This window comes from Panthera pardus, unplaced genomic scaffold, assembly GCF_024362965.1.
Source record: "Panthera pardus isolate Hobbes unplaced genomic scaffold, ASM2436296v1 HiC_scaffold_8, whole genome shotgun sequence".
NCBI lineage: Eukaryota > Metazoa > Chordata > Mammalia > Carnivora > Felidae > Panthera > Panthera pardus.
Window position 1 is genome coordinate 19,764,893 of NW_026527013.1, and position 14,654 is coordinate 19,779,546.

Genomic DNA, 14,654 nt, shown 5'->3' on the forward strand with positions numbered 1-14,654 from the left:
AGTGTTTTGGCTGTTCTGTCTTTCATTTCTATATAATTTAAAAAATCAGTTTGTCAGTTTCTACAGAAAACTGGGATTTTGATTGAGATTGCACTGAATCTGTAGGTCAACTTGGAGAATATTGCCATTTTAACTGTATGAAGTCTTTCAACTAATAAACAGGGCATATCTATCCATTTATTTGGGTCTTCTATAATTTGTCTCAGGAATATTTTTCTGTGTACAGATTTTTTCCACTTATTTTTGCCCTGTTTACACCTATGTATTGCATATTTTGATGTTATTTTAAATGATAATATTTTTCAAAATCTTCTTTTATGTTTTCTGCTATTATACAGAAATGTGATTGATTTTTGTGTAGTGATCTTGTAATAAGTAAGTGTACTAAACTCACTTACTAGTTCTAGTTACTTATTTGGTAAATTCCATTTGATTTTCTGTCATCTGGATAATAGATAATAGATAATCCTGTCATCTACAAATAGAGTTTTACTTCCTTCTGTTCTAATTTTGATGATGCTTTTTATTTCTTTTTATTTCCTGACTGGGTAGGATCTTCAATACAATCTTAAAGGTGGTGAGAGTGGGCATATTTTCTTTTTTCTGATCTTAGAGAGAAAGGATTCAGTCTTATAAAGTTGACTTCTGAAAATTAAACTAGTGAACTCTGAAAATTAAACTAGTGGATGTCAGTAACCACTGTGGGGGAAAACCAAGAGGTTATGTAGGTTGCCAAAGAGTGTGAAATGTTCTCTGTAGAGAGCAAAGACTGCAGTGTGGTCATAACTGGGGAAGGAATGAATAAAGGGCATGGACAGTCAAGAGAGTGGAAAAGAGAGTTCCAGAGAGCCAGATGTTGGTAGTATTTGTGTGCTCTTCAGAGAAGAGAGACATGAGTTTTTTTTTTTTTGTTTGTTTGTTTGTTTTTTTTTTTTAACAAAGTACAGTTTCTGGAGGATAGTGCTTTACGGTGGGATAAGGTTGGTACTTTTAGGCTTTGTATGACTTGTATGAAATATCTCCTTTAAACTCTTCACCCCCTTTTACAATGGTTTTTTGCTTACCAAACTGCCTTCTAATACACTTGTGTATTCTCCTACCAGTAGTATTGCCTTGAAAAAGGGACATCAGTGTCTTGGATGATGGGAAAGAAAGTTCTACATTAAAAAGTTAATTATTTAGTAGATTAATTATTTGGGGGGATTAATTATGAGGTGATTACTGTGAGTCAGATGAACTCTCTTGGAATGCCTTCTCATTTGTTGTAAGAAGTAATGCTGTCTTTTAGTTCACTTAGAAGACTGTCATTTTGATTCCTCTTGCTGATAACTAACTTCCCTCTCCTCTTCCTCCCTCTTTTCCCCTCCCCTTCCTCCCCTCCCTTCACCTCCCTTCCCCTCCCCTCCCCTCCCCTTCCTTCTTAAGATTAAATGTGTTAATATGTGTGATATGCCTAGGAAAGTTCTGGAAATGGGAGTAGGCCTTCATCAGTTTAGTCTGTTTCTGTCAACATTCATCTCTTTCCTATAGCCTTTATAGGTATAGCTTTAAATAGCCTTCCTTTACTCCAAATATTTAATTAACATCTTATTCTGTTTCCACAGCCTAGCACAATTTAACATTTAATGTTTGCATAGCTGTAGATGATATTCTTTTTGTCACTTATGTTGGAAGTACATTTCTAGTATGGTATGGCACAAGGGAGTGGGAATAGGGAAGGAAAGATTATATTTAGGGAAAAGGGAAGTTGAAAGAAAAGTAAAAGCTATGGTTTTCTTCTCTACCTGGCCTTTTAAATAGTTTCAGGCAGTTTTCTTATTAGTACCTGTGTTTATCTGGTTTAAAGGCCTAGTGGCTTATTAAGGATAGATATTTTCATGAATCAATTTACAGTCAGTATCTCTTTCCAAACTTATTTTTATACCTATTTTTCTCAGTCCTGTTAGTGCACATCATGTTTGACTACCTCTATGGATTAAGCATGGCTCATAGAAAAATTCCATTGTAGGTGCTCCTTATCACTCAGTAACTATTCTAAAAAGGAAGGAAGGGAAGTATCTCTAGAAGCAAATTACAGTTACATTGTTATATTTACTTTCTAGTGAGACATTAAATAAAAACTTGGGCCCTTTCTGTAAATTTAATCATTACAGATGCACTGAGGTGGCATTTAACTGATATATATATATATATATTTTTTTTTTTTTTAGAGACTAGCTCCATAGTTAATACTCTTCTTTCCATCTCTGTTTTCAATTTATTATACACACTAGATTTTTTCCAGTGTCCTACTAGCCCTTAAGGAATATATAGTCTACTTTTTCTTTTGTATTGCAATGTTTCGCTTGCTTTGCATGAGGTAGTGCTAAAGTAATGGCTAATTACCAGTTGTGAAAGAGGTGTGGGTTACTTTGGCATTATTCATGGCCAATTTTTGTGTGCCTTAAGTCAGATTTTCTTTGCTATCCGTGTTCTCCCAGGGTGTGCTGCTCTCTCAATCCAGCTCAAGGAACGCAAATTAACTTCATTATGGGCCCAAACAAAACTTAGTTAAGAGGACAAATCTGTTCTAAGAAATCATGTATTACCAAGCCAAACAAATTATTTTTGTTTGAAGCACATATTTTTCTTTTTATTTTCATTGGTATGGATAATACAGAAATGACTATTGTTGGGATTGTTTCTCATTTAATCTAATAATTATCCTGGCGTTAACAAATAGCAATGCAATAATGCTTCAAATGCAAACTATTTTGTATTTTTTTGACCTAGAAATAAGAAAAATAATCATAAAATATGTAAGAGACTGAAAATATTTTTGTGGGTTTCTTAAGCAGTACTAAGGTGATAATGTGGTACACAGTCTGTATTAAAACTATTAAAAATTTTTTAAATGTTTATTTATTTTTGAGTCAGACATTTAACCAAATGAGCCACCCGAGTACCCCTTAAATTGTCTCTTAACATTAATGTTCCCTATGATTAGAATCAGTCGCAAATCTTCATCTGTCAATGCTGATCTGTAATGAGATTTTATGTTTTTCATCTTTAAAAAAAATTTATTTTGAGAGAGAGAGCATGAGTGGGGATGGGCAGAGAAGAGGGAGAGAGAGAATCTCAAGGGGCTCAATGCTGTCAGCACAGATCCCAAAGCACGGCTTGAACTCACAGTGAGATCATGACCTGAGCTGAAATCGAGTGTTGGATGTTTAATGACTGAGCCACCCAGACGCCCCTCTGTTTTTCATCTTTATAAATACTTTTTAAGACAGATAGATATTACTAAATAATGATGTCAGTCTGTAGGCACATATTTAATTTGAGAATATTCATTATTTGGAAGGCATTTATGGAATTTATTAGCATCTTCTCTTGTTATCTGCCTTTTAGCCTGTCATTACATTTGAGATTAAAGTATTTCCAACCAATAGTTAGGTGGAAGTTCCTCAGTTGCACCATTATATGGGTTTTGAAATACGAAAATTTCCTTTGCAGTTGCATTGAAGTTTAAAAAAAAAACTGCAGGAACTGTATTTTGAGCACAAAAATGTGTACGATCCAAATTTGGGTTAGAATGGAGATACTGTTTCTTTTTTTTTAACTTTTGAAAGGACGAGGAGTTTATAAAGCAGCTTAACATTAGTTGTGATTCACATTGGCATCAAAATATCTTTAATATAGTTATGTTTCACAAATAAGTGTGATTTTAATTGGATTCACTAATAAACATTATCAAGACTGGAAGCAAAAATTAATTTCCAAAGCCATTTATTATTTGATAATAGTGGATGAAGGAAGTTCTCATTCAGAAAAATTGCAGTCACAGCTTGAAATACAATAAAACTGCAATAAAACCTGACCACTACTAAGCCATCTTGCTGCTGGATACTTTAGCAAGTCAGTATACTTCCCTTATGTTTCTTATAAAAATTCACAGAGGTGAAGATGATCAAGTCCATGTGAGCAAATGAAGTTCATTGTTGGCTAATGGCAGACTAACACATGAGAGTCATATAATTTCTGTAGAGTACTTGCTGATGATCATACAATGAATAACCACAGGTTTTAAACATCTTACATTTTTATAAGCTTTGGAAATTGGTCTAATTAAGTTATTTTCAGCTCATGTATATATTTACTACCATTAATTATAACACATCTTAGTAGCTTCCACTTCAGATGGTACCGAGTTAATGTCTCAACTTGTTCAGTCACTTCAGACTTGGAATTGACTTCTTGAATATAACCGAGCAGTATCAGTAATACATGTTGACTTATTAAGAGTCAAGGAAAGCCACTTGCATTTCTTTGCCTTTTAAAAAAAGTATATCATTCGGTGGTTTTAATGTATTTAAAAAGTTGTGTAATCATCATCACTGTCTGATTCCAGAAAATTTTCATCTCCATAAAGAATCCCTGTATCCAATGACAGTCACTCCACATTCCTCTCTCCCCTCCGAGGATATGGAATTTACTAATCTGCTCTCTGTATCCATGGATATGCCTATTCTGGACATTTCATTTGAATGGAATCCTACAATATGTAGCCTTTTGTGTCTGGCTTCTTTAATTTAGCATAAGTTTTCAAAGCTCATCATGATAGTAGCATGTATCAGTACTTTGTTCTTTTTATGGATGATACTATTCCATTGAATGGATATACTGCATTTTGTTTATACCTTTATCCATTTGATGGATATATGGATTGTTTCTACTTTTTGACTATTACAATTGTGTTATAAACCTTTGTGTCTAACTTTTTGTGTGAGCATATGTTTTCAAGTTTTCTTGGGGTGTATATGTAGGAGTGGAAATTCTGGATCATATAATAATTACACATTTAACTTTTTGAGGAAGTGCCAAACTGTTTTCTACACCAGCTGTACCATTTTATATTCCTACCAGCAATACATCCCTACATTTTTTAAATGTTTATTTATTTGAGAGAGAGAGGGAGAGAGAAAGAAGAGAAGAGAAGAGAGAGAGGAGGAGGGGCCGAGAGAGAAGGAGACCCAGAATCTGAAGCACAGAGCTGTCAGCACAGAGCCTGATGGGGGGCTTGTACTCATGAATGTAGAGATCATGACTTGAACTGAAGTCAGACACTTAACTGACTGAGTCACCCAGGATCCCCAGCATCCCTACATTTTTATTGTCAAACTTTTTTTTTAATTTGCTTTTTAAAAAAAAATTATTTTTTAAATTTATATCCAAGTTAGTTAGCATGTAGTGCAACAGTGATTTCAGGAATAGATTCTTTAATGCCCATTACCCATTTAGCCTATCCCCCTCTCCCACATCCCCACCAGCAACTCTCTGTTCTCCATATTTAAGAGTCTCTTAAGGACTGAGAACAAACCAAGGGTAGATGGGGGGTGGGGGAGAGGGGAAAATGGGTGATGGGCAGGGAGAAGGGCACTTGTTGGGATGAGCACTGGGTGTTGTATGGAAACCAATTTGACAATAAGTTATATTAAAAAAAAAGAGTCTCTTATGTTTTTGTCCCCCTCCCTATTTTTATATTATTTTTGCTTCCCTTCCTTTATGTTCATCTGTTTTGTGTCTTAAAGTCCTCATATGAGTGAAGTCATATGATATTTGTCTTTCTCTGACTAATTTCGCTTAGCATAATACCCTCTAGTTCCATCCATGTAGCTGCAGATGGCAGGATTTCATCCTTTTTGATTGCTGAGTAATACTCCATTGTGTGTGTGTGTGTGTGTGTGTGTATGTATGTATATGTATATGTATATGTATATGTATATGTATATGTATATGTATGCACACACACACACACACACACACACACACACACACCCCGTATCTTCTTTACCCATTTACCTATCCATGGGTATTTGGGCTCTTTCCATACTTTGGCTATTGTTGATAATGCTGCTATAAACATCGGGGTGCATATGCCCCTTCGAAACAGCATACCCGTATCCCTTGGATAAATACCTAGTAGTGTAATTGCTGGGTCGTAGGGTAGTTCTATTTTTAATTTTTTGAGGAACCTCCATACTGTTTTCCAGAGTGGCTGCACCAGTTTGCATTCCCACCAGCAGTGCCAAAGAGATCCTCTTTCTCCACATCCACACCAACACCTGTTGTTGCCTAAGTTGTTAATGTTAACCATTCTGACAGGTGTGAGGTGGTATCTCATTGCGGTTTTGACGATGAGTGATGTTGACAATTTTTTCATGTGTCGGTTGGCCATCTGGAGGTCTTCTTTGGAGAAGTGTCTATTTATGTCTTTTGCCCATTTCTTCACTGGATTATTTGTTTTTTGGGTGTTGAGTCTGATGAGTTCTTTATAGATTTTGGATACTAACCCTTTATCTGATATGTCGTTTGCAAATATCTTCTCCCATTCTGTTGGTTGCCCTTTAGTTTTGCTGATTGTTTCCTTCACTGTGTAGAAGCTTTTTATTTTGATGAGATCCCAAAAGTTCATTTTTGCTTTTGTTTTCCCTTGCCTCCGGAGATGTGTTGAGTAAGAAGTTGCTGTGGCCAAGCTCAAAGAGGTTTTTGCCTGCTTTCTCCTCAGGGATTTTGATGGTTTCCTGTCTTACATTTAGGTTTTTCATCCATTTTGAGCTTATTTTTGTGTATGATGTAAGAAAGTGGTCCAGGTTCATTTTCCTGCATGTCGCTGTCCAGTTTTCTCAGCACCACTTCCTGAAGAGACTGTCTTTATTCCATTGGATATTTTTCCCTGCTTTGTCAAAGAGTAGTTGGCCGTATGTTTGTGGGTCCATTTCTGTTTTTTTTATTCTATTCAATTGATATGAGTGTCTGTTTCTTTGCTAGTACCATACTGTCTTGGTGATTACAGCTTTGTAATACAGCTTGAAGTCTGAGATTGTGATGCCTCCAGCTTCGGTTTTCTTTTCAAGATTGCTTTCGTTATTCAGGATATTTTCTGGTTCCATACAAATTTTAGGATTGTTTGTTCTAGCTCTGTGAAGAATGCTGGTGTTATTTTGATAGGGATTGCATTGAGTATATGTAGATTGCTTTGGGTAGTAGCGACATTTTAACAATGTTTGTTCTTCTAATCCATGAGCATGGAATATTTTTCCATTTGCTTTGTGTCTTCTTCAGTTTCTTTCATAAGCTTTTTATAGTTTTCAGTGTATATTTTATCTTTTCTTATCTTGATGAATAGTTGGGTTGTTTCCAGTTTTGGGCTATTGTGAATAAAGTTGCTGTGAACATTCTTGTGGAAGTTATTTGTTTTGAGTCACTCTGGTGAGGGGTTTATCAATTTTTCTGCATCTTTTTTTTTTTTTTTTACTGAAGTATAGTTGATGCACATTGTTACATTAATTTTAGGTGAACAACATAGTGATTCAACAACTCTATAGGTTATGCTATGCTCATCACAAGTATAGTTACCATCTGTCACCATATAACATTATTATAGTAGCATTGATTAACATTCCCTATACGGTACCTTTCATCCCTGTGATGTTCATTCCATAAGTGAAACCTGTACCTTCCACTCTCCACCCATTTGCCCATTTCTTCAAATGCTGCCCCTCTGGCAACTACAAGTTAGTTCTGTGTATTAATGGGTCTTTTTCTGTGTTTTTTTGGTCTGTTTTGTTTTTAGATTCCACACATAAGTGAAATAATATGGTATTTTTCTTTTTCTTTCTAACTTACCTCACTTAGCATAATACCCTCTATGTCCATCCATATTGCTGTGAATGGCAAGGTTTCTTTCTTTTTTGTGAGTAATATTCCACTGTGTATATACACACATATATATATGTATACCACATCTTCTTTATTCATCTACTTATAGACACTTAGGTTGCTTCCATATCTTGGCTATTGTAAATAATGCTACAATAAACATAGGGCTGTTTATATCTTTTTGAATTCGTGTTCTCATTTTCTTTGGGTAAATACTTAGTAGTGGAATTACCAGGTCATATGGCATTTCTGTTTTTAATTTTTTGAGGAGCCTCCATACTGTTTTCTGCAGTGTTTGTACCAATTTACATTCCCATCATGAGTGTTCCCTTTTCTCCACATTCTCACCAACACTTACTACTTTTTGTCTTTTTGATACTAGCGATTCAAAGAACTTACTTTATTTTTATTTTTTGTGAGCAAAATGTAGCTCTTTTTTGAATTCAGGAATAGAATTTAATGATTCATCACTTACATATAATACCCAGTGTTCACCATAACAAGTGCCCTCCTTAATAGCCATCACCCATTTAGCCCATCTCCCTCTGTCAACCCTTAGTTTTCTATCATGAAGAGCCTTTTGTAGTTTCATTCCCTCCCTCTCTTTTTTCCTCCTTCCCATATCTTCATCGGTTTTGTTTCCTAAATTCCCACATATGATTGAAATCGTATGGTTTTTGTTTTTCTCTGACTTGTTTCGCTAGACATAATACACTTTAGCTCCATCCACATCATTGCAAATGGCAAGATTTCATTCTTTTTGATGGCCGGGTAATATTTCCCACATCTTCTCTATCCATGTCGTTGCAAATAGCAAGATTTCATTTTTTATGGTTGAGTAATATTCCTGTTTGTGTGTGTGTGTGTGTGTGTGTGTGTGTGTGTATGTATTACATCTTCTTTATTCATCTGTGGATGGACAGTTGGGTTGCTTCCATATCTTGGCTATTGTAAATTATGATGCAATAAATATGGGATTCTGATTGGTATGACATATTTTTTTCTGTTGTACATTTGCTTTTTATTTCATTAATTTCTGTTTATATTTTTATTATGAGTACTTTGTTTCTCAAAGTATATTCATATTTATTTGGTGATTCTGTTTTTCTCAATGTTTATTTTTGAGAGAGAGAGACAGAGCGCAAGTGGGGCAGGGGTAGAGAGAGAGGGAGACACAGAATCCGAAGCAGGCTTCAGGCTCTGAACTGTCAGCACAGAGCAGGGCTTGAACTCATGAACTGTGAGATCATGACTTGAGCCAAAGTCAGATACTTAACTGACTGAGCCACCCAGGTGTCCCTATTTAGTTATTCTCTGTAAAACTATCTGTTTTGGGGTGTCTGGGTGACTCAGTTAAGCATCTGACTCTTGATTTCATTCAGCTCAGGTTATGACCTCACAGTTGTGGGATCGAACCCCGTGTTGTGGTCGTGGGATCCACACCCAGTGTGGAGCCTGCTTGAGATTCTCTCTCTCCCTCTCCTCCTACTCCTCCCCTGTGCATACATGTGCTCTCTCTTTCTCAAAAAAAAAAAAAGCCTGTTATATTCGATCAGAAGCCTCCAGTGTTTATTTCTTCTTAAGTAATTGAAGTATATTTGCCCCAGAAGGACAGGTGAATGTAAGTCATGCTGATGGAGAGAGACACTCTGATTACAGAAGCATTTTCACACACATACACACACCACTGAGGAACAGTAATTTTGCTAAAATATATTTCGGTATTCTGAGCTACTTAATATTACTGTTCAAAATACAGATTAAGTTGAAAGGGGCTTAGAAATTTGAAAGATGAATTAGTGAAGAAGGGAGAGTATATATTTAAGAAAAGTTAGGGCTTAATTTTAGTGACATTGACCTTGTCTCAGTATTTAAAAATGCTAACAGATGGGGTGCCTGGGTGACTCAGACTTTAGCTCAGGTCATGATCTTGCAGTTCGTGAGTTTGAGCCCTACATCGAGCCCCATATTGGGCTCTCTGCTGTCAGTGTGGAGCCTGCTTCAGATCTTTTGTCTCCCTCTCTCTGCCCCTCCCCTGCTCACGTGCATTCTCTCTGGTTCTCTCAAAAATAAATAAACATTAAAAAATCTTTAAAATGCTAATTGATGTATTTGCCTTTGTTTTTCTAGTGATATGCAGCTTTCGAGGATCTGTCCCTCAAGGGTTGGTCTTAGAAATAGGAGAAACGGTCCAGATTTTTGAAAAATGTGAAGGTAAGTATGGATGTATACAGCACACAAATAGTGATACTTTTGGGTAGCATGATATATATTTATTTTGTGGTAATAGATTATCAGCAATCGTTTTGAAACCATAACCAACCACATTATGGTACATTGGGTAGCGTTAGATATATTTATTTTGTGGTAATAGATTATCAGCAATCGTTTTGAAACCATAACCAACCACATTATGGTACATTGTTATAAAATCCTTCCTGATCTATTTTTATATCATACCTTTATATCATAAAGGTATGAGCTATTTTGGCTCTAATAGCAACAATTAAATAACTAATTGTTAGCTCTCAGAATGTAATTTTTACATATTATGTCAAATGATTAATTTTGATTTTACAATCAAATAGATAATTTTCTACCCATACTTAGCTGCATTTGAATAGAATTGAATTGTAATTAGTTCATTTGTGTGTTTCTGTTTGATTGGCTGGACGTGATGATCAGTTATAATTAAAACAAGGCAGTAAATATGTGCTCAAATGAAGTTTGGCTTGACTATTAGCCTCTTCTGTGACATATGTGAGTATTTCTGCTGTAACATTTATGTATTATTGAAAATGTGACATTTTTCAAAATCATGTACTCCTATCAACAAGATATATGGTAAAAATAAAGTTAGGGAGAAATCACACAAAATCAGAGTATTGACAGAAACAATATGCTGGCAGTTTAGCAGGACTAGAAGCCATCTCAAATTATATAACAGAATGGAAATGTTCCTATGTGGGCATGGAGACGATGCACATGAAAATGGAGTTCTGATTCAGTTGCCTGCTGTTAAGATGGATATGGAAGTAAGTGTAACTCAGGAATCATGTAAATTTGAGAGTGCACTTTTCTGGAAAGGGAGCTCTAGTGCAGCACTCATTTAAAATTTTCTTAAAACAGAAATATAAATTAGTACCCCTCACGATAAAAACTCTTAGCAAAATAATAGAAGAAAATTTTCTTAAAAAAATTTTTTTTAATGTTTATTATTTTTGAGAGAGAGAGAGCGAGAGAGTGAGTGAGCAGGTGTGGGGCAGAGAGACACAGGGACAGAATCTAAAGCAGGCTCCAGGCTCTGAGCTGTCAGCATAGAGCTTGACGTGGGGCTCGAACCCACGAACCGTGAGATCATAATCTGAGCCAAAGTCAGATACTTAACTGACTGAGCTACCCAGGCCCCCCTAGAAGGGAATTTTCTTAATCTGGTAAAAGATACCTACTAAAAAGCCATAGCAAATATCATTCGGTTGTAAAATATTGAAAGATTTCCCACTGAGATCTAAAAATAAGATAAGGAGACTTGCTATCATCATGTCATTTGAACATTGTACTGGCAGTACTAGCTAGTGTGGTAATAAGTACTAACTAGTGTGGTAATAAGAAAAATAAAATACATAAAGAATGGAAAGGTAAAATTGAAACTATCATTTGTATATGATATAATTGTGTATCCAGTAGATTCTATAAAAAAACTATAGGAATAAATAAGGGAACTTAAAAATATTATGGCTACAGTATCAATATTTTAAATATATATTATTTTCTATGTATTTGCAATTAAAAACTAGAAGATGAATTAAAGAAACAATACTATTTATATAGTATCACAAACAGTAAATGCCTAAAAGTAAATCTAATAAAAAATGATGAGCACTGGGTGTTGTATGGAAACCAATTTGACAATAAATTATATTTAATATAAAAAATAAAAAAATGAAAGATCTACATTAAAGACTATAAAATATTATTGATAAAAATTATTTTTATTTTTATTTTTATTTTTATTTATTTATTTATTTATTTTTTAATATATGAAATTTACTGTCAAATTGGTTTCCATACAACACCCAGTGCTCATCCCAAAAGGTGCCCTCCTCAATACCCATCACCCACTCTCCCCTCCCTCCCACCCCCCATCAACCCTCAGTTCTCAGTTTTTCAGAGTCTCTTATGCTTTGGCTCTCTCCCACTCTAACCTCTTTTTTTTTAAATTTTTTTCCTTCCCCTCCCCCATGGGTTTCTGTTAAGTTTCTCAGGATCCACATAAGAGTGAAACCATATGGTATCTGTCTTTCTCTGTATGGCTTATTTCACTTAGCATCACACTCTCCAGTGCCATCCACGTTGCTACAAAGGGCCATATTTCATTCTTTCTCATTGCCACATAGTACTCCATTGTGTATATAAACCACAATTTCTTTATCCATTCATCAGTTGATGGACATTTAGGCTCTTTCCATAATTTGGCTATTGTTGAGAGTGCTGCTATAAACATTGGGGTACAAGTGCCCCTATGCATCAGTACTCCTGTATCCCTTGGTTAAATTCCTAGCAGTGCTATTGCTGGGTCATAGGGTAGGTCTATTTTTAATTTTTTGAGGAACCTCCACGCTGTTTTCCAAAGTGGCTGCACCAATTTGCATTCCCACCAACAGTGCAAGAGGGTTCCCATTTGTCCACATCCTCTCCAGCATCTATAGTCTCCTGATTTGTTCATTTTGGCCACTCTGACTGGCGTGAGGTGATACCTGAGTGTGGTTTTGATTTGTATTTCCATGATGAGGAGCAACGTTGAGCATCTTTTCATGTGCCTGTTGGCCATCCGGATGTCTTCTTTAGAGAAGTGTCTATTCATGTTTTCTGCCCATTTCTTCACTGGGTTGTTTTTCGGGTGTGGAGTTTGGTGAGCTCTTTATAGATTTTGTATACTAGTCCTTTGTCTGATATGTCATTTGCAGATACCTTTTCCCATTCCATTGGTTGCCTTTTAGTTTTGTTGGTTGTTTCCTTTGCTGTGCAGAAGATTTTTATCTTCATAAGGTCCCAGTAGTTCATTTTTGCTTTTAATTCCCTTACCTTTGAAGCTGATTCTAACATTTATATGAAAATGCAGAAGGTTACAAATAGCCAAGATAATCATGAAGAAGGCAATAAACTGGAAATTTTATACTACCGGATATCAAGTTTTATTATAAATGAAGACATTGTGGTTTTGGGGTAAAGACAGAATAATGAAACAGAATAGGGAGTCCAGAGACAGACTATCATGTATATTGTCCAGTGATATATGAAAAAGGTGATAATTGCAGCACATTGGGGGAAATGATGTCCTTTACTAGAGGTGATACTGGGCCACCTGGAATAAAAAAATGATAGCCTATTCAATAAATGGTATCGTGTCAATATTGAAAGCAATGAATCTTGATCTGTACCTCATACCATTTGCGCTATATACAATTCCAGATGGAAGGTAGACCTAAATATGAAATGCAAAACCATAATGTACTTTGAAGAAAGTAGAGGCAAATATTCTTCTTGGCCTTTGGGTAGACAGACAATGATTTTTGATAAGGATCCAAAAGCACTAAGCATAAAGGAAAAGATTGGTAAGTTGTACTTTATTCAAATGAAGATCTGTTGTTCAGAAGACATCATTAAGGAGAGAAAAAAGGCAGGTTAGAGAGTGAGAGAGATGTTTGACAAGACTTGTATTTGAGTATATAAGGAACTACTACAAATCAAAATTAAGACATTCCAATAGAAAAATGAGCAGAAGGCTTGACTAGGCTTGGCTCTTCACAAAACAGATACTCCAGTTCATAAACATATGGAAAGGTGTTTAATTTCAGTCAGCAGGTAAATACAAATTAAAACCACAGTGAGATACAACAGTACAGCCACTGGAATGACTAAAATCTAAAACACTGGCAATACCAAGTGCTGGTAAGGGTATAAAACAACTGTTAACTTTCATACACTGCTGGTGGGAGAGGAAAAGGGATAACCAGTTTGGAAAAGTATTTGGCACTATTTACTAAAGTTGAATCAACACATACTGATGATGTAGCAAATCTCTTTGTAGGTATATATCCAAGAGCAAAATACATGTATAAGATGTTAGTAATTGCTTTATTCATAATTGCTGCAAAGTAGGAAAAAACCATATGTTCATCAACAGTAGAATGAGTAAATAAATTGTGGTATATTGCTTCCAATGAATGTGATATGGAACGGAAAATGATATATTGTTACTACATACAACAATACGGATGAATATCACAGATACATTCTTGACAGAAGTCAGATGTAAAAGTTTATGTTATGGTTCTGTGCTCATAAAGTACAGAACCAGGTAAAACCAATAGCTGGTGATATTTGTCAGAATAGTGGTTAGAAAACCACTCCTATCTCGCTTCTTTTTCTGAGAGTATATCTATGATATTGTTGTGTGTAGTAACAATCCATTTCCCTTTCTGTATCACATTCAACTTAAGGGTGTGTGTATGTGTCAAATGACTGGAAGAGACAGGAGTGACATTTGGGATGCTGATAACATTTTACTTATCTGAGTGGTGGACATACAGTTGTATATTCTTTGAAAGTTTACTTAGTTGTAGACTAATGATTTGTACACTTATGAATGTTACATATCAATAAAAAATTTACTTTAAAAAATAAAAGGACTTGGAAAAAATTTTTATAAAAGTTAAAAAATGTAACAACATGGAGGCATCTAAAAAAATGTGCTGAACGAAAGAGCCAGATATGAAAGTTCACATTCTATATGATTCCACTTATATGAACCTCAAGAACAAGGAACACTACAAATCTGTGGTGATAGAAGACAGAATAGTGATTTCCTGGGAGAGTATTGACTGGAAAGAGGCATGAAGGAACTTTCAGGGTGATTGAAAATTTCTGTCTTGATGAAATATGGGTTACAT

At 35.3% G+C, this 14,654-nt stretch overlaps 1 protein-coding gene across 13 annotated transcripts in view; it reads left to right on the top strand.

Moving 5' to 3' along the window:
* Positions 1–14,654, top strand: part of DOCK3 (dedicator of cytokinesis 3) — a 600,629-nt gene that overhangs the window by 79,705 nt on the left and 506,270 nt on the right. For all 13 annotated transcript variants that reach the window (XM_019416991.2, XM_019416982.2, XM_019416983.2 and 10 more), the window contains exon 2: positions 9,832–9,915. In XM_019416991.2, the coding sequence (XP_019272536.1) occupies positions 9,832–9,915 (84 nt within the window). The remainder of the gene's footprint in view (positions 1–9,831; positions 9,916–14,654) is intronic.